General features: G+C 41.1%; 1 protein-coding gene across 1 annotated transcript in view; it reads left to right on the top strand.

Moving 5' to 3' along the window:
• LOC126484991 (putative phosphoenolpyruvate synthase) overlaps nucleotides 1–21678 on the top strand; it is a 317801-nt gene that overhangs the window by 213635 nt on the left and 82488 nt on the right. Inside the window, exons 19-20 of the mRNA XM_050108598.1 lie at nucleotides 9627–9711; nucleotides 10607–10695. Of these exons, the coding sequence (XP_049964555.1) occupies nucleotides 9627–9711; nucleotides 10607–10695 (174 nt within the window). The remainder of the gene's footprint in view (nucleotides 1–9626; nucleotides 9712–10606; nucleotides 10696–21678) is intronic.

The raw sequence follows: 21678 nt of genomic DNA, 5'->3' as shown, positions 1-21678 counted from the left end.
GTCACACGGTTCCAGACTGAAGCGCCTAGAACCACTTGGCCACACCGGCCGGCTCCTCTGTGCATGCACTTCAAGATAATCTACTGTTGTAGAGAAGACTTTAATACCTGTAACTATAGTGAATCTTTGTCAGTCTAGAATAAGATGTATCAGTTAAACGTCTATTTCTTGTATTGTGATCTTCAGTTGGTCTCCTAAGGTCATAATCAGGTTTCATTTATCAAAGACCATACAATTACAGATATATTTTGCTTGATTCTATCATAATCATCAGTTATTTGAAATATTTCCTATATGACTAATAGAGCGGGTATTGGAAGACATCTAATGACATTTTGGCTATTTAAATCCTTCCTTTCAAGACAGCAGAACTACCATATTGACTATTCTGTAAGAGGGAAAAAATAAAATAAAATTTATATGCTTGGACTATTTTGAAAGCAATACTTGATCCACTATTGGCTTGATAGGCATAACACACTTTCACCAGAACCCCATTGGCTGACATTCATTTCAGTGTGTTCGTGGGCCTATACAACTGCTGTAGTGGTTGCAAGGCAACCACATTTCTCACTGTACTTCACAGCCACAAGTGTCCTCCTATTTCATGCCACTGCCTGTCTCCCACCAACTTAATCTTATATCTCTAACCTGTAATAGAGGCTACTTCTTTGGCATGTGTAGGACATGTTTTTCTATATGCCATAATGAATAATAATCCAAAATCGTATAAACTTTCTGATGAGATGATTGAAAATAATAGTTGCTCTGAAAAAAATTAAGAGTGACAAAAAGTGCATTAATTGTTGTATAAATGACAAAAAATTAGAACAGTAAATATCTTTTGCTTACTAAATAAAAAAGTTAACTGTAAAAAAACTTTTTATGCCTAGACTGCAATTTTCAGTATATAATTACAGCAAGATGATCAGTTTCTAGTTGGTTTCCACTACCATCTTTAGAACTGTAAATAAATGGAGGGAAAGTAGCCTCAGAAAGTATGGTGCAATAAAGTAGGATATACACTGAAGCACCAAAGAAACTGGTATGGGCATGCTTATTCAAATAAAGAGATATGTAAATGGGCCGAATATGGCACTGCGGTCGGCAATGCCTATCTAACGCAACAAGTGTCTGGTGCAGTTGGTAGATTGGTTACTGCTGCTAGGTGTTATAGTTGATGCATGAGTGATAGGACACAGCATCTCTGAGGTAGACCGGAAAAAGATCCTGCAAGAACAGGACAAATGACAACTGAAGAGAATCTTTCAACGTGACAGAAGTGCAACCCTTCCTCAAATTGCTGCCGATTTCAGTGCTGGCTCATCAACAAGTGTCAGTGTGCAAGCTATTCAATGAAACTTCATTTATATGGGTTTTTGGAGCTGAAGGCCCACTTGTTTACCCTTGATGACTGCACAGCACAAAGCTTTACACCTTGCCTAGGCCTGTCAGCACTGCAATTGGACTGTTAATGGCAGGAAACATGTTGTCTGGTCAGACAAGTCTCATTTCAAATTGTATCGAGCAGATGGATGTGTATGGGTATGGAGACAATCTCTTGAATCCATGGACACTGCATGTCAGCAGCGGACTGCTCAAGCTGGTGGAGGCTCTGCAATGGTGTGTGACATGTGTAGATGGAGTAATATGGAACCCCTGATGCATCTAGATATGACTCTGACAAGTGACATGTATGTAAGCATCCTGTCTGGTCACTTGAATCATTCATGTCCATTGTGCATTCCAATGGATTTGAGCAATTCCAGCAGGACAATGCGACATCCCACACATTCAGAATTGCTACAGAGTGGCTCCAGGAACACTCTTCTGAGTTTAAACACTTCTGCTGGCCACCAATCTCCCTAGACATGAACATTATTGAGCATATCTGGGATGCCTTGCAACATGCTGTACAGAGGAGATTTCCACCCTGTTGCACTCTTAGGTATTTACGGACAGCCCTGCAGGATTCATGGTGTCAGTTCCTTCCAGCACTATTTCAGACATTAGTTGAGTCATGCTGTGTCGTGTTGCTGCACCTCTGCATGCTCACAGGGGCCCTACATGAAATGAGACAAGTGTGCCAGTTTCTTTGGCTCTTCAGTGTAAAACAACATATGACAACTGAACAAATTATATAAGGAGAGCCAACTCCAATAATAAAAGTAAACATGTAACAAATTCACTTAACAGTAGTGTATAAGTAATATGCTACAACTTTGAGTTGATATACCATTCAAACCATAAAAAAGTGGTGAACATGCACTGAAAAATATCATTGTTAATGTAGACATGCAAAGAAGTGCATTTGTCTTATGGGCCAACAAGAGAATGAAATTATGTAGCTATAAACTTCATCATGAGCAAAACTTCATCATGAGCAAGCCAGCTGGTAAGCCTGCAAAAAGAATTTAAAACCAAAAATTCTTTAAAATCTTACTTAAATTCAAGCAAATTTTAAAACTGTTAAGATAACAAGGAAATGAAGTTAAAATTACAGGACAGCTGTGTTGTATAGTTAACTGACAACATGCCATATGTAGGATGCAAATTCTATGTAACTGTAACTGCCAGTAATTCAAGACAAAAATACAGAATGTTTGTACCTAGGCCCAAATAATTTAAAAACTATAAAGAAACAAGGAAATGAAATTGAAATTACAAGACTGTCTTTGTTCCTGGGGCACAGACACCACAAATAATGGCTAAATCTGCTGATCATAATTTAAAATCTGTACCAGAAGATTTGAAAGCATTATCATAAATACCCTTGATAGACAGAAAGGCAAAATGAATGCATGGCAGATATGCCTGGAACTCCTAACACAACATACAAACATTATCTAATCAACTCAATCAATACACATTCTGTAATATTCTACACAGAAAGGCTCAACCTAAAGTATGATGTGACACATACAAATAAATAAGTAATATTCCTGCTATACGTATGAAAAAACACTGACAATACACTTTAAACCTAGGCATAAACTTTACAAATATATACACAAATATAGCACAGCAAAACTGTACAACTTACCTATTCTCTTGAGCATTTTCTTACCCTCTCTGTCTGCCGAAGCTCTCCTGGATGATGATGTAGAGGAAGAACAGTTATTAAATGACACAATGGGTTTTATTCGGTTGGCATTTAAAGATGTTAATCAAACCTGGGCCCTCGTCAGACACATACTGTCTCAATGAATTGAGTAAGATGTCCCTGTGGAAGAAATTCAAATAGGTGTTGCTTCTCAATTTACTGCCAATCGCCTTCTGTGAATGATGGTACTTTGTTTTGAATTATTATACGGTAGTGCCCTGTAGTGAGTGTCTACCCCCTGTAATTTCACCTGCTTGTTTTCCTCCCCTTGGCCGGTGGTAGATTTGAATAATTTGACCACAAGATTGAAACCCTCAAAATTCACAACAGTTTTTCCTGGGGAAAGTGTATCTTTGCATCCTTTTCTGCTAAAAATTATTCTTCAAGTATTGACTCTACCTCTAACCCTGGTACTATCAGGAAGGCATAATCCATCTACAATCCTTTCATCTGTAAGTCCAGTCCCACCTACTTCTTAATCATTTTCAAACATATATCCACAGTATGAGCTATTTCTAGTCCGCTCACAAGCAGAATCATTAATCTCTGACTTTTTGCTATTTTTGTAAAGGATTCTGGTGAAATGATGCCAAGTTCACTTGCCTTATCCATTACCACTATGGTTAGAATTCCTATTATTTTAATTGGGATTGCTGACTGCTTTATCACTTTTACAGGCTTCTGTTCAGGTTCAACCAAGAGATAATTGTTCATCAACTCCTCATTGTTGCACCGAATCAGTTGAACCGTCAGATGGTTGCCCCCAATTTTTATGTTAACTAGACATTTGGGATTTTCTGTGGTTGCATTTAGCTTCCGTCTTGCCAAAACTGTTCCCCCATCCTGTTCAGCAATCAGAATTGAGTGTCAGGTTTGCTCAGTCCTCTGTTCATAGCATTCCACTTCTCCATCCAGGTCCTCAGTATCCAGGCTCTAATTATTACTCCCTTCTTGTTAGATGTCTCATCCAGTAATTTCGGTGATAGTTCCAGTCTTATCGATTGTAATTTTCATCTCCCTCAGACTGTACACCAAAGTGACTGCTCCTCTCTGTTTTGATGCCTTGTGATTGGCTGTTGGTGCAGTTCACAGATTGAGCATGCCTCTAACTTGCAGCCCTGTGGTCTGACTGTGTCAAACCTGCAATTGTCCAGCATGACTAGAAATTGTTCCATGTCATTTCTCTCTATTGTCAACTATCAATCTGCTTTTTAAAATTCTTGACATGTCCATTTGATGTATTTCTCTGGCCCCATATTTGGCTTTATTTACATACTTTTCAATATACCTGTTCATACTATCAGAGCTGCTAATATCAGCTTTTCTGTGTTCAGAACTTCATCATGCTGTGATGTCCATATGACTGATGACTAATACTTCATCGGAAACCCATGCTTGTAGTCAGTACATCATTAATAAATTTCCCCAGCTTCAGTCACACACAAGAAAGCATTGCCTTCTCAGCAACAAAGTGGGTATCTTGTTTACTACCCCAGTTTTTGGGAAGGATCCCTCAGAATGGTTTTATAAGCACAATAGGATGTGTTTTATTCTGCTCTTTTTAGAAGTTACTAAACTAATGCAGCTGAAATTCACAGTCTTCCACTACAAATATCGGTACCAGCTATTCAAGCTCTATTGCTGCATGGTATTTCAGTTGTTGCCTTACTTACAACTCAGTAGCAGGTTTGCTTCTATGTTCCTTTAGCCTATCAATATCTGTCACAGCTCGATGACTGTACCACAGTTTAAATGCAGATTTAATGTGTCAAATTTTACAACAACAACCCCAAGTTATACCTTACCATACTGCATACATTTTTTAATGTCACTGACCTTGCATCAACTTCTAAATCTTCCACTTGTTTTAGTTTTGCATGATCTACAGTTGCAGAGGTTTCTTGTGAGTCAGTGTCATTAACAATTTGTGAGCCTGACTGCAAATGTCACTTTCGTCGGAGAGTGGCCCACATAATTTGGCCACACTATGTTTGATTTCTGCAATATATTCAATTTACTTTTCATCAGTTCATTTTGTCAGTGCCACATCTATCAGTTTTGTGGTTTCTATTGTCTGAGATGTGAATGTCTCCAAGTTATTAAACAAATGTTGTTGTCTCTGACACTGCTGAATTTCCATGGCTGTTTCTGTCCACTGATCTTAATTATTTGGAGACAGAATTTATTTACTTTGTACAAGTTATTGTTTGTCAGACAGTGCCTCTCAGTTTTCAGACAACTGTTTAACCTACTACAGTAAATCTCCCTAACCTATTCAATAAAGTTGTTAAATTAGTTTGTTGCTGTTGAAATGAAACAGTGAATAGTCCAGGTTGTAATGTCAACAACATTATGAAAAGAATAGGTTGCTACTCACTGTAAAGATGACAGATTGAGTTGCAGACAGGCACAGTGAAAAGACTGACACATATTGAGCTTTCAGCCAAAACCTTCTTCTGAAAAGAAAACACACACACACACACACACATACACACACACACACACACACACACACACACACACACACACACACACACACACATCGACACAAGAAAGCACACACACTTGACCACTGTCTCCACCCACTCTAGCCAGAATGGAACTGCCATGTTGAACAAAAACAGAAATCCAGATTGGGTTGAGCAAGGGTGAAGAATAGCAGGGGACGGGTGGGGGAAGAGAACTCAGTGCTGTCTGGCAGAGCATGATTTGACTAGATGGTGGCAGGACAACACTACCATATGCAGCATCTGGTGGTTGTGATAGAGGTAGAGGGTCGGGAAATATGAAGCAGAAAAGGAGAGAAACAGGGAAGGAGAAAAGACCAGTGGTTGCATTGGCAGGGAACAGTGCACAGTGAGGATGAAGGGCTGTGAATTGTGAGGAGATGTTAGGACAGAGGAGGTGAAAACTGTTGGATGACGGGTGTGTGGACAGCAGGTTACTGTAGGTTGAGCCAGGGATAATTTCAGGAGTGGGGAATGTGTTGTAAGGATAACTCCCATCTGTAAAGTTCCTAAAAGCTGATGGTGAAGGGCAGGATCCAGATGATGTGGACTGTGTGACAGCCATTCAAATCAAGCATGTTCTGTTCATCAGCACAATCTTCATCAGGGCTTTGACTGTATCTGTCTTTGTGCCCAGAAATGAGGAACAACCTATACAAGACTCTTCCCACCCCTCCTGAAGTGGTGTTCAGTCACCCATCCAATCTTCACAACATCCCAGTCCCCTTACCACAGGAATAATACCCCTATAGAAGACCCAGGGGGAAGAGCTGCCCAATCCACCTGCCCAGCATTTCTTATTCCAGCCTAGTCAGAGCTTTACCCTACCCCATCAGAGACGGGACCACCTGTGAAAGCAGCTGTGTCATATAAGCTGCTGTCATTGGACAGTTTTTTATATGATTACCAACCGGCCACCCACCAGGATGGATGGCCACTCTGCCAAACTGTTACCAAGAGCAAAGTGGAATACCCTGTGACTTGACATGCAGCTGAACATAACATGCTTGATATCAGTGGCTGCTTCAGAACCTGGGCCATCTGGGTCCTTCCCTCCACCATCAGCTCTTCTGAACTGTGCAGATAAGAGTTACTCTTACAACACATTCTCCACTCCCAAAATATCCCAGCCTTAACCTAAGGTAACATACTGTTCCCACCTAACAGTTTCAGCCCCCTCTGTATTGTCACATCCTCCCAATCCACATCCCCTGACCCTCATTGTGCACAGCTCTCTGCCAATGCTCCCACCAGTCTTTTCCACTTATCTGCTCCTCTCCTTTTCCACTCCTTGTTCCCTGCCCCCTCCCTCCCCCCACAGCCTCCAGACACTGCACCTGGCAGCCTTGTCCTGCTGCCATCTACTCCCTGCATACTCCGCCAGACAGTACTGACTTCTCTCATCCAAGCTGTATGCTGCTATCACTGCCCTTGCCCACCCCTCTCTGGATTGCTGCTTTCACTCAACACAACAGTTTTATTCGTGCCAGGATGGCTGCAAATAGCAGCCATGTGTGCATGAGCTGTGCTTGCTTCTGTGAATGTGAGTGTGTTTCCTTTTTGGAAGAAGGATTTGACTGAAATCTCAGTGTATAACCATCTTTTCATTGCTCTTGTCTTCACCTCAGTGTGTTATCTTTACAGTTAGTAGCAATCTATCCTTTTCATAATATTGTTAGTTGCTATTTATACTTTATTGTCATAATCCATATGCAGTGCTTTCCACCAAAACCAGTCCTGCTAACCAGCTGTGACCAACCCACAATCACAATTATGTGATTTTCAGGCAACATTGCACACATGTGAAAACTAGCATTACCAGTCCAAATCAGAATTTATTGGTCTACAAAACAGAGCATTTTATCCTGCTGCAAAAACAAAACATATAACAAAAGTCATGCATTAAGTTTTGAAACTGAATTGATTCCACAGGTGGTACAAACCTTACAGTGGGCTAGGTATCACCCAACTTGCAAATATCAAGGAGTGAGCCTCTGAATTTCATTTATTTATTTATAACACCATACAACCCTTTCATTATCTCTAATTTTTACATTTCTAGGTTCCACTTATACTTACTTTCATCTGTGATATGTGGTGTTCAAAATGTTAAATATTGTATGGAAGAGTGCTGGAAGATCTAAGCTGAAACAAGGCCACTGGAGTAGACAATATTCCCTCAGAACTATTGAGATCCTCAGGAGGGCCAGCCATGGGTAAACTATCACACCTGGTGTGCAAGATATATGAAACAGGGGCATAATCTCCGCCTTCAAGAAAAATGTGTTAATGTCAATTGCAAAGAAAGCAGATGCTGACAGGTGTGACTATGAAGACTGATGACCACAAACAGTTGCAAAATGTTGACAAGAACTGTTAACAGAAGAACGGAAAAAACTTATAGAAGCTGACCACAGAGGAGATCAGTTTGTGTTCTAGAGAACTGTTGAAACATGCAAGGCAATATTGATCCTATAACTTATAGTAGAAGATAGGTGCATTTTGAGAAAGCTTTTGACAGTGTTGACTGGAATAAATTCTTTAAATTTCTGAATGTTGTGGGGTAAAATAAAGACAGTGGAAGATTATTTTCAGCTTGTACAGAAATCAGACAGTGGTTATAAGCACTGAAGGGCTTGAAAGGGAAGCACTGGTGGAGGTTGTCACCAGTGTTATTCCATCTGTATGTTGAGCAAGCTGTGAAGGAAAGCAAGGAGAAATAAAACTTTGCAGTTTGCTCATGATATTTAACTCTGTCAAAGACAGCAAAGGACTTGGAAGTCCTGTTTAATGGAATGGATAGTGCCTTGAAAGGAAGATATAAGAAGAACAATAACGAATTAAACCAGGAGCAATAGGAAGTAGCTGAATTAAGCCAGGTGATGCTGAGGGAATTAGATTATGAAACAAGACACTAAAGGTAGTAGATGAGGTGTTTGCTATTTGGACAGTAAAATACCTTATGATGGACAAAGTAGAGAGGATATAAAATATAGAATGGCAATGGAAAGAAAATCATTTCTAAAGAAGAGAAATTTGTTGACATTTAATATAAATTTAAGTTTTAATAAGTCTTTTCTGGAGGCATTTATCTGGAGTGTAGCCTTCCACAGAAGAGAACGGTAGACAATAAGCAGTTCTTACAAGAAGAGAATAGATACTTTTGAAATGTGAAGAATGGTGAAGATTAAATGAGTAAATTGTGTAACTAATGAGTTAGTGTTGAATAGAATAGGGGAGAAGAAATTTGTGTCATAACTTTACTGAAAGATGGGATTTGTAGATAAGACACATTTGGACATATCAGGGAATCATGAATGTAGTATTGGAGAGAATTGGGGGAGGGGGGGGGGGGGGGATTGTGTAGGGAGACCAAGAGATGAGTTCAGTAACTAGATTCAGATGGATATGGCTTGCAGTAGCTATTTGGAGATGAAAAAGTATACACAGAATACAGTAGTGTGGAGGGCTGCCTCAAATCAGTCTTCAGACTGACCACAAAGAACACAAAACAGAAAAGTACGTACAATAATTAATTTTTTTACAATATTATAATCAGTGTATCAGTGCAGACTTATCAGATTAAAGATTCCACAGTATCAGGCATACCATTAGTTATCATTTATCAGATTCCACTTACTGTGCTTGGTATATCATGATATTAGTTTTTCAGAGTGTATTGGTAATGCCATACATCACTTCTCATTGTGACTGATCTGCTAAACAATATGGCAGGAAAATTATGTTTTATTTCTTGAATAATCCTTCTAAGTCCACCAGATTTAAATAAAAAAATAAAGGAAGGAAAACAGAGATGGAGGTAATTATGTCTGTATTCCTCGCAAGAATGTGTGATACCGAGAGTCATAATCTTGTATCTTTTCTAGGCTATGTGTCTGACAGTTTACTTTCACGTAGTAAATAGACTCCTTCATTCATGCTGAAAATACATTTTGTATCACAGCTTGTTTTATAACTGGTAATACTTTTTTTTTCCTTTTTTTTTTTTTTTGCAGGTAATAAAATGCCACTCAAATACATCACAAGTTAGTGTCATTTCACAAATTGTGTCAATGATAGTACTAACAGAAAGAAGCAAAGGTAAGCAGGGTGACAGAAAATAACCTCTTCAAAATTACAACTTTCACATTTTCCACCTGGTCAAATTTGCTAAATCATAATTACTCAGATTCCATGAACATGTATGATGTGATTAATTTGATAGTGTCATCGATTAGCTATAACTTATTTGTCAATGAAACAAGAAAACGTAACCGCCAAAGATGTGTCTCTTGTATCACATCTGACATCTAGTGGGAGGTAATTCTCTTTTCTAAACAAGTGACTCCATTTTAGATGTCCAGGAATTGTTACTCCAGTGATAGGCACAAGTTCAAGCTGCTGTGATAATACAGCATTGCAGTGTATTAAATACTTTACAGATTTTGTTTTTTAGTTAAATACTGATGTAATTCCTGGAGGGAACTACTTTCTTTTTAAAACATGTTCACAGTTTGAGCTGAAAAATAATAACCATCATAATAAATTATGGTGAAAGAATGTAATGAAACTGTCATTTCATCAGTCATACTAAAAGGAAAATATGAACCAGGATTATATGTTTAAAAGTAGACAATGCTTTTTGAGCTTTCAGAATCATATACTCAGAAAAGAGAGAGTGATAGATTGGGAGTGATTAAAGAGGACAGATAGCCTGTGTCACCACATTGAGGGGAGAAAAATAGAGATAGTTTCGTGCTGATGTACAGTATGCAGGTTCTTCTTAATAGGATTACAAATCTATGGTTGAATGAGTACTTCCATAAAATTTCCAGCAGTGCAGTACATCAGTAAAAGTTTATGGAATTGTAATATTGTATACTGAGATTTATATAGCCACCTTTGACATTTGAGAAAAAAGCAGTTATTTGCTTATCACAATATTTAATGTATTATACTTAAAAACTTACAAATTAATTGTTCTTTCCTTTTTCAGATATTAGTGTTGATCATGCAAGTGACATTTCACTGTTTTTATCACAATGCTGTGATGTTTTATCTGCAGAAATACCAGTAGCTCTCAAGGTAAGGGCCAAATTACTTAAAAGTTACAGATATTTAGTGGGAAGAAGAAACTTTATTCTACATCTTCGCAGCTACTGGAAGACTACTTTATTATTGAGTTAAGTCAAAACATCATGACGAATCAGAGTTGGAGCTTATCAGTATAAATGGGCATGATTTATGTGAAATTACTATAAGGTACATTTGCCTGAAAGTAAAGGGAAGAAATACTGCTGAAGTAACGACAAAACATGCAGTGACTGTTGAAAGTTAAAAATGTGTAGATTATTGATAGTAAGCAGCTAAATACAGCAGTTGAAAAACAAATTGAGTAAAATGAAAATTCATTTCTTTTCAGTCTTTCAACAAATTTATGCCTCTTACTAGTCTCTTCAGATCTGCATACCTACTAGACCCAGAATCTATTATGATCTCTTTTATTTACTCTAAAATAAACTATGTAATTCCTCTACTGCTCCTCTTGTTTCCAGGTCCTTGGATGACTTAGGAAGTGCCCAGGTTGTTTGCCACTTCCCCTGGTATGATGATTCTGTAGAAATGTTTTTTTTTCATATTCTTTCCAATACCTCTTCCTAATGTACTTTTTAAATTTTTTCCAGTTTAGTCTTCTCTAGTTCTTCTACAGTGCTCATCAAGTTTCATCTCTTGCTTCAGATATTCACTTCAGAAACTTGTTCTTCAGCCACCATACTTCAAACCCTTTCAGTCAGTTAACAGTAATATGAAAAGGGAAGTTGCTACTCAGCATATAAGGAGATGCTGAATCATAGATAAGTGCAACAACAAAAAAAACTCTCACATTTAAAGCTTTCAGCCATTAAGGCCTTCATCAACAATAGACGATAGACACACACACACACACACACACACACACACACACACACACACACACTCAAATGAAATTTGCACACACTGACTGCAGTCTCAGGCAACTGAAACCACACTGCAAGCAGCAGCACCAGTGCGTGATGGGAGTGGTGACTGGGTGGGGTAAGAAGGAGAGGCTGGGGTGGGGAGGAGGAGGGATAGTATGGTGGGGGTGGCAGACAGAGTAGTGCTGCAAGTTACATAGAGGACATGGGAAAAGTAGGGAGGGGGGTGGGGAGTAGTGGAAAAGGAGAGAAATAAAAAGACTGGATGTAATGGTGGAATGATGGCTATGTAGTGCTGGAATGGGAACAGGAAAGGGCTGGATGGGTGAGGACAATGACTAACAAAGGTTGAGGCCAGGAGGGTTATGGGAACATAGGATGTATTGCAGGGAAAGTTCCCAACTGTGTATTCCAGAAAAGCTGGTGTTGGTGGGAAGGATCCATATGGCACAGAGTGTGAAGAAGTCATTGAAATGAAGGATATCATGTCTGGCAGCATATTCAGCAATAGTGTGGTCCACTTGTTTCTTGGCCACAATCTGTCGGTGGCCATTCATGCGGATAGAAGACTTGTTGGTTATCATGCCTACATAGAATGCAGCACAGTGGTTGCAGTTTAGCTTGTAGATCACGTGACTGGTTTCACAGGCAGCCCTGCCTTTGATAGCATAGGTAATGTTAGTGACCAGACTGGAGTAGGTGATGGTGGGAGAATTATGGGACACGTCTTGTTTCTAGGTCTGTTACAGGGGTATGAAACATGAGGTAAGGGACTGGGAGCAGTGATTGTGTAAGGATAGATGAGTGTATTGGGTAGGTTTGGTGGATGGCGGAATACCACTGTGGGAGGGGTGGGAAGGATAGTGGGCAGGACATTTCTCATTTCAGGACACGACGAGGGGTAATCGAAACCCTTGTGGAAAATGTAATTCAGTTGCTCCAGTCCAGGGATTTACTGAGTTACGAGGGGAATGCTCCTCTGTGGCTGGATGGCGGGACTTTGGGAGGTGGTGGTAAATTGGAAAGGTAAGGCATGGGAGATTTGTTTTTGTACAAGGTTGGGAGAATAATTACAGCCAGTGGTGGCTTCAGTGAGACCCTCGGTATATTTTGAGAGGGACTGCTTGTCAATGCAGATGCGACAACCATAGGTGGCTAAACTGTACTAAACTGTATAGAATGGGTAGCATCTGTTGAAGTGGAGGTATTGCTGCTGGTTAGTAGGTTTGATATGGGCAGAGGTACTGATGTAGCCATCTTTGAGGTGGAGGTCAACATCTAGGAAGGTGGCTTGTTGGGTTGAGTAGGACCAGGTGAAGCCAGTGGAGGAGAAGTTGTTGACATTGCGGAGGAATTGGGAAATGCAGTGTTCAATAGTGGTACGGCTGTCGGCATTAGGTATGTTAGTATATAGGGAGGTGGCATCAATAGTGACAAACATGTGGTAAAGGGACAGGCGCTGTGGAGAGACGGTGGGGGAAATCATTGTTATCTTTTGTAACCAGCCACAATGGGGAATGCTGGCTGGTTAGGTTTATGGACTTTAGGAAGCATGTAGAAGGTGGGAGCATGAGAGTTGTAGGGGTGAGTAAAGAGATGGACTCCATGGAGAGGTTTTGGGATGGGCCTAAGGATCTGAGTAATGACAGGAGATCCTGCTGGATTTCTGGTATGGTGTCACTGTGTTGAGGTTTGTAGGCGGAAGTATCTGACAGCTGGCAAAGTCCTTCCACCATGTAATCCTTGCAGTTCAAAATAACAGTGGTGCTCCTTTGTCCGCAGGTAAAATTATAAGGTCAGGATCAGTTTTTATATGGTGGACTGCGGTTCTTTCTGCAGATGTAAAGTTGGTTTGCATGTTGAGGGAATTGAAGAACAATGGGGAGGAAAGGTTCAAGGTTAAGAAATTCTGGAAAGATAACAGGGAGTGATTTAGGGGCAGTGGGGGTGGATCACGGTTGGATGGAGGAGTGTATTGAGTTAGGCAAGGTTCAGTATTAGTCTTTGGTTGAGACTGATTGGTAGGGCTGGTGGCAAAAAATTGTTTGCATTGTAGGAACCAGGAGAAGGAGAGAAGGTCCTTAACAAGTCCTGCTTGATAAAATTTGGGAGTGTGGCAAAAGATGAGGCCTTTGGTAAGGACTGATATTTCTGGGTGCTAAGGCTTCTGGAGGAAAGGTTCATGACTGTGTTGCAGATCTGTTTAGGTTCTGGTTTCTGTGTGGTGGTAGGAGGGAGTTTTGGAGGGTGGGGTAAGTGTAGTAGGTCTGCAGGACAGAGTTTGTCAGCTATGGGGGGACATGGGGGAGGTTTTGAGGTTGTTGTAGAGGTGGTGGATAGTGGTACTCCAAGGCTGTAATAGGAAGTGAGCTGGATGGAGAGCTTTTTGAGGTGGCATTGTGCATGTTGCTCAAGTTCCTGCAGGCAAGAGCTCCAATGTGTGGTATGGTATGCAATCCCAAATTCCTGGAACTGTAACACACATTGAATCTCTTACCCTGCAGGAACTTGAGCAACATACACAATGCCACCACAAAATGCTCTCCATCATGCTCACTTCCTACTCCTGCCTTTGAGTACCACTGTCTACCACCTCTACAATAACCTCCAAACCTCCCCCTTCTCCTCTCATTGCTAACAAACCCTGTCTCACAGACCTACTACACTTACCCCACCTTCCAAAACCCACTCCCACAACCACACAGAAACCAGAACCTAAACAGACCTACAACACAGTCATGAACCTTTCCTCCAGAAACCTTAGTCCCCCAGAAATATCAGTCCTTTCCAAAAGTCTCACTTTTTGCCCTATTCCCAAATTTGATCATGCATGACTTGTTAAAGAACTTCTCTCCTTCTCCCAGTCCCTACAATGGAAATACTTTTTCTCCACCAACTCTACCAACCACACTCAACCGAAGCCCAATATTGAAATTTGGCTAACACAGTTCACTCCTCCATCCAACTGTGATCCACCCCAACTGCCCCCAAATCACCCCTGTTAACTTTCCAGAATTTCTTAACCTAAAACCTTGCCTCACCATCATTCCCCAAGTCTCTCAACATACAAACTAAGCTTACATCCGCAGAAAGAATCGCCGTCCACTATCTAAAAACTGATCCCGACTTTATAATCATACCTGCGCACAAAGGCTCCACCACTGTTGTTTTGAACCACAAGGATTACCTGACTGAAGGACTCCGCCAGCTGTCAGATACTTCCAGATACAAACCTTGCCACAGTGACCCCATTCCTGAAATCCAGCATGATCTACAGTCACTACCCAAATCCCGAAGTCCATCCCAGAAACTCTCCCTGGAGTCCATTTCTCTACTCACCCCTACCACTCCCCACACTCCTATCTTCTATATGCTTCCTAACCACCCAGGATGCCTAATTGTTGCTGGTTACTGTGCCCCCAGTGAGAGAATCTCTGCTCTCGTAGACTAGCACATTCAACCTATTACACGGAATCCACCTCTCCACAGTTTCTGTCCCTATACCACATGGTGCCTTGCTCGTCATTATTGATGCCACATCCCTATGCACTAACATTCCTAATGCCCATGGTCTTACCACTATTGAACATTAACTTTCCCAATACTCGATGGATTCCAAACCAACAACCTCCTTCCTAGTCACCATGACCAACTATAACCTCACCCAAGATTACTCCTCCTGCAAAGGCATTACTTACAAACAAATTCAGGGTATGGCTATGAGCACCCACATGGCACCATCCTATGCTGACCTATTCATGGACCATCCAGAGGAATCCTTCCTAAAGACCTAGAATCCTAAACCCCTCATCTGCTTCAGATTTATTGATAACATCTTTGCTATCTGGACCAAATGTGAGGACACCCTAGCCATATTCCTCCACAATCTCAACAACTTCTCACCCATTAGCTTCACCTGGTCCTACTCAACCCAACAAGCCACCTTCCTAGATGTTGACCTCCATCTCAAAGATGGCTCTATCAGTATCTCCGTCCATATCAAACCTACAAACCAGCAGCAGTACCTCCACTTCAACAGTTGCCACCTGTTCCGTACCAAGAAATCCCTTCCATACAGCTGAGCCATCCATGGTCATCGCATCTGCAGTGACTAGCAGTCCCCACGTTACTTAGTAAAACCCAGAACTGGAGCAACTGAATTACATTTTCCACAAGGGTTTCGATTACCTCTCGTCGTGCCCTGAAATGGGAAATGTGCTGCCCACTATACTTCCAACCCTGCCCACAGTGGTATTCCTCTGTCCACCAAATCTACACAATATACTTCTCCATCCTTACACAGCCCCTGCCCCCAATCCCTTACCTCATGGCTCATACCCCTGTAAGAGATCTAGAAGCAAGACCTGTCCCATAATCCTCCCACCACCATCTTCTCCAATCCAGTCACTAACATATCCTATCCTATCAAAGGCAGGGCTACCTGTGAAACCAGTCATGTGACCTATAAGCTAAGCTGCAACCAGTGTACTACATTCTACACTCCTGGAAATGGAAAAAAGAACACATTGACACCGGTGTGTCAGACCCACCATACTTGCTCCGGACACTGCAAGAGGGCTGTACAAGCAATGATCACACGCACGGCACAGCGGACACACCAGGAACCGCGGTGTTGGCCGTCGAGTGGCGCTAGCTGCGCAGCATTTGTGCACCGCCGCCGTCAGTGTCAGCCAGTTTGCCGTGGCATACGGAGCTCCATCGCAGTCTTTAACACTGGTAGCATGCCGCGACAGCGTGGACGTGAACCGTATGTGCAGTTGACGGACTTTGAGCGAGGGCGTATAGTGGGCATGCAGGAGGCCGGGTGGACGTACCGCCGAATTGCTCAACACGTGGGGCATGAGGTCTCCACAGTACATCGATGTTGTCGCCAGTGGTCGGCGGAAGGTGCACGTGCCCGTCGACCTGGGACCGGACCGCAGCGACGCATGGATGCACGCCAAGACCGTAGGATCCTACGCAGTGCCGTAGGGGACCGCACCGCCACTTCCCAGCAAATTAGGGACACTGTTGCTCCTGGGGTATCGGCGAGGACCATTCGCAACCGTCTCCATGAAGCGAGGCTACGGTCCCGCACACCGTTAGGCCGTCTTCCGCTCACGCCCCAACATCGTGCAGCCCGCCTCCAGTGGTGTCGCGACAGGCGTGAATGGAGGGACGAATGGAGACGTGTCGTCTTCAGCGATGAGAGTCGCTTCTGCCTTGGTGCCAATGATGGTCGTATGCGTGTTTGGCGCTGTGCAGGTGAGCGCCACAATCAGGACTGCATACGACCGAGGCACACAGGGCCAACACCCGGCATCATGGTGTGGGGAGCGATCTCGTACACTGGCCGTACACCACTGGTGATCATCGAGGGGACACTGAATAGTGCACGGTACATCCAAACCGTCATCGAACCCATCGTTCTACCATTCCTAGACCGGCAAGGGAACTTGCTGTTCCAACAGGACAATGCACGTCCGCATGTATCCCGTGCCACCCAACGTGCTCTAGAAGGTGTAAGTCAACTACCCTGGCCAGCAAGATCTCCGGATCTGTCCCCCATTGAGCATGTTTGGGATGGATGAAGCGTCGTCTCACGCGGTCTGCACGTCCAGCACGAACGCTGGTCCAACTGAGGCGCCAGGTGGAAATGGCATGGCAAGCCGTTCCACAGGACTACATCCAGCATCTCTACGATCGTCTCCATGGGAGAATAGCAGCCTGCATTGCTGCGAAAGGTGGATATACACTGTACTAGTGCCGACATTGTGCATGCTCTGTTGCCTGTGTCTATGTGCCTGTGGTTCTGTCAGTGTGATCATGTGATGTATCTGACCCCAGGAATGTGTCAATAAAGTTTCCCCTTCCTGGGACAATGAATTCACGGTGTTCTTATTTTAATTTCCAGGAGTGTATGTAGGCATGATAACCAACAAGTTTTCTGTCCGCATGAGTGTCCACTGACAAACTGTGGCCAAAAAACCAGTGGACCACCCTGTTGCTGAACATGCTGCCAAACATGATATCCTTGATTTCAATAAGTGCTTCACTACCTGTGACATATGGATCCTTCCCACCAACATCATCTTTTCTGAATTATGCAGGTGGTAACTTTCCCTGCAATATGTGCTGTGTTCCCGTAACCCTCCTTGCCTCAACCTCTCAACCTTTGTTAGTCACTGTCCTCACCCATCCAGCCCTTTTCCTGTCCCCATTTCAGCACTACACAGCCATCATTCCACCATCACACCCAGTCTTTTTTATTTTTCTGCTTTTCTGTTACTCCCCCCCCCCCCCCCCCTCCCTATCTACCTCTCCCATGTACTCTGTGTGAACTGTATCACTTCTCTGTCTGCCACCCCCAGCATTCTATCCCACACCCTCCCAGCCACAGCCTCTCCTCCTTACCCCCACCCAGTCGCCACTCCCATCATGCGCTGGTGCTGATGCTTGCAGCGTTGTTTCAGTTGTCTGAGACTGCCATTGGTGTGTTTGAGTTGAGTCGTTTTGTTGTACCTATCTGTGACTCAGCATCTCCGCTACATACTGAGTAGCATCTTTCCTTTTCATAACATTGTTACATTCCATCCTGGGTTTTCCACTGTGTGACTTTCAGTCAGTAATGTGTTATGGTGTTACATACTGTGGCAACTTATCAGTTTCCTAGAAAATTTTAACAGCACAGAGAAAAATCAATTTGTATTTGTGTGGAATATCTCCAAGAATCCCAAGTCGTAAGTTTATAAACAGCTAGGATTAATGTTCATAACATGTCAATACATTTACTCCGTGATGTATTATGTCATGAACAACTTTGTTCAGCAAGAGTGAAAATGCTTCCATAATGATATTGATATTAAAAAGAAGCAGGATATCTACTGAAATTTTAAGAAATCACTTTCTTAAATGTGGGTAAGGTATGCTAGTATTTAACTCTTAAATGCACTGCTTAGTGGTATGAATTGCACAAGCAGTAATAACTCTGTATTTAAATATAATTGACACAGACACCTGCTTCCTCAGTATTCTTTAACTGAATTCTTCTGCAGTTATAACTGAAATTTTCTGCACAAATTTCTGTTAATGTACATATAAAATTAAAGGAGAGATGTTATATATGAAGTTTTTGTGAATAAGGAAAGCATATTACAAATAATTTTAAAGGATCATATCACTTGTGTTGATATCTTTGTGTAACGATTAGATTGTAAACTGACATTCATCATTCCTTGTAATTTTCACAGTTTGTTACAAGGGTGTTGCTTATAAGGTGATGGTATTATTATAATTGCTACTGTTTGTATTTACCCATGAATGAATTATTTTCTTCACAGATGTTTTCTTAGCCTGTGACAATCTGGTTATGATGTGTTCCTTGCTCTGGACATCTTGCTCCCTAAATAGGAGAATGTACCATGTTTTCAACAGTTTTATTATTTAATGAAACATAGTCATCTTTTGTACAGTTGCTCATCATTTTTATTATTCTTGTGAGACTTTCTTGCTTGAAATATATATTGCCTGTGAAATTAGTGACTGAAATATACCCTTGCACTTTGATTCCTGTTCTGGATTTGCTTTCACTGCTTTCATCACTTTGATGACAAAGAAGTTAAGAAACATAATCAGCAAGTTCCAATACTGTGTTATATTTACCATGTTTTAACATAGATTTGTTCATCATTGCACTTATTTTTAGTGTTCCCTATTGCAATGTGATTTTAAATAATGTAGATTATTATTTGCAGATTTCAAATACAGTGTTCCACCTCATGTGATTGAGGTCTCTCTAGGTCCTCAAATAAGTCCATAACACCATCAAGGTTTCGAAGATTTCCTGTGTTTTTCGTTTCATTACTGAGCGCAATATGTCAGAACCCTCTTGCCACAATGATTTTTTCCTGAACCCTAATTGATTTTTAACCCTATCTCTCCAATTTTTCATTGTCTTCATCTATATACTTTTCTAATCAGCAATTCACAAAGACAATATCTTTTACTCATTGTTTGCAGTTTTGTCATGCATTATTTCATAGTTTGAACATAATGCTTATTTTTTGTTATTATTAAAATAAATTGTCAATATGTCTCTGTTTCCATTAGTTCTTGAAATTGCATGAAATAGGCTCCTATTTTCTATATTTCCTACTGACTTCAATAACTTCAAAGGCATATCATTGTAGTTTAATTGTTTGAACACACATTATTCAGTGCTTTGTCAAATTTTATTATTGGAGCATCTATTTCTTTCTCAGCAAGCTCATTTTCTACATCTACATCTACATTTATACTCCACAAGCCACCCAACGGTGTGTGGTGGAGGGCACTTTACGTGCCACTGTCATTACCTCCCTTTCCTGTTCGCAGGAAGAACAACTGCTGGAAAGCCTCCGTGCGTGCTCAGATCTCTCTAATATTACATTCATGATCTCCTCGGGAGGTATAAGTAGGGGGAAGCAGTATATTCGATACCTCATCTAGAAATGCACTCTCTCGAAACCTGGACAGCAAGCTACACCGCGATGCAGAGTGCCTTTCTTGCAGAGTCTGCCACTTGAGTTTGCTAAACATCTCCATAATGCTATCACGCTTACCAAATAACCCTGTGACGAAACGCACCGCTGTTCTTTGGATCTTCTCTATCTCCTCTGTCAACCTGACCTGATCATATTTGATCATACTGTGGCACACGTTTTCTACATTATGGAGGTTTTAGACATAGTTGTCCCATATATCTGACCTTTCCTCTTGCACTGTAACCTACAAGAGAGCTCCAGAAGGCCCTGTCTTCTCCCCTGCCAGTTCATTCTCTTCCATAATTTGGTTTCTTTTCCCTCTTTTGCTATATTGTTTTGATCTTCCAATATTATTTAATTGTTCTCTCTCATACAACTAATTGTTTCCCCATATAGCTTATTTTATTATTGTCAACATATTAGCTCCTTAAAGCTCCACTTTTCTTTATTTATTTTTTTAATAGTATCGAAATCTTGTTCAGCACATTGCATTCTATTAATAGAGTAAATGGTGTAATTTGTAACTTGTGTAGCAGCTGCAAAAGTAGCGGCACAAGTTTCTGCTGTAAGTAGAGACTTCTATCTGTTAACAACTGAAGTGGCGTAGTTTGGAGTTACATCACTGTGCCTGCTATTGTATTGAGTTTTCTCAATTTGCTGTGGACATTATTGTGCCAATAATAGGATTTTACTTTTTTAGTTGTAAGAATTTTATTCATTGTGGTTCAACAAGATTTATTGTAATGAAGACAGCATCAGGGAACCAGTTGAAACTTCCTGGCAGATTAAAACTGCGTGTCAGATCAAGAATCAAACTCAGTGTGGCAGTTTTAATCTGCCAGGAACTTTCATATCAGCCCACACTCTGCTGCAGAGTGAAAATTTCATACAGGGAACCAGTTGTTTGGGATGATAATGGATCCAGCTATGAGTATTTTCCACCCTATTCAGAGTCATCCAGAGCTAGTTTGTCAGTATTTTATATTTTCTTATTATGTTATTACATTACATCAAAATTAATAGTTTCTTATGTTTGGTGCTTTTATCAGTATACAGTACAACATCTGAGACATAACAGCTGTAGATAAATTGCACATTACAATATAACAACTGACCATTCCCATGATTTTTGCCTCAGTAGAAAACAACAGGGAGAAACAACAGACATTTTGTTCCAGTGATTGCTACAATATTATTGTCAAGTCAAGGAAAAAAATTCCCCATTATGTCCTGTAATGACAAAGACAATGACTTCCTGTCTGTGTAAAACTTGTCAAAGTCAGACACCAGAAGGAACACCAACACTGAAAATCATCCTGTGCCATGGCTAAAGATGCAGTGGATTCAGTACCAAAAGAGTGATGCATTCACACTCTTTTTCAGGAAAGCTATTTAAACAGACATGGAATTTCACAAGTTGGATTTCAGACTGAGACCTAAAAAAAAGATGCACAGTTGCTCTCACTAACATTCTTCAATGAAAGCTGTACATAGGATCATGGTCTGTTACAAAAGAAAAGAAGAAGGACATAGAAGAAAATTTGCATTTCATGCCACCTGTTAATCACAACAGCATTCAATTTTGTTTT

The sequence above is a fragment of the Schistocerca serialis genome, chromosome 6, assembly GCF_023864345.2.
Source record: "Schistocerca serialis cubense isolate TAMUIC-IGC-003099 chromosome 6, iqSchSeri2.2, whole genome shotgun sequence".
Taxonomy (NCBI): Eukaryota; Metazoa; Arthropoda; class Insecta; order Orthoptera; family Acrididae; genus Schistocerca; species Schistocerca serialis.
The sequence above is the reverse complement of the archived record's forward strand: the minus strand, read 5'-3'. Positions and strand labels throughout refer to the sequence as shown.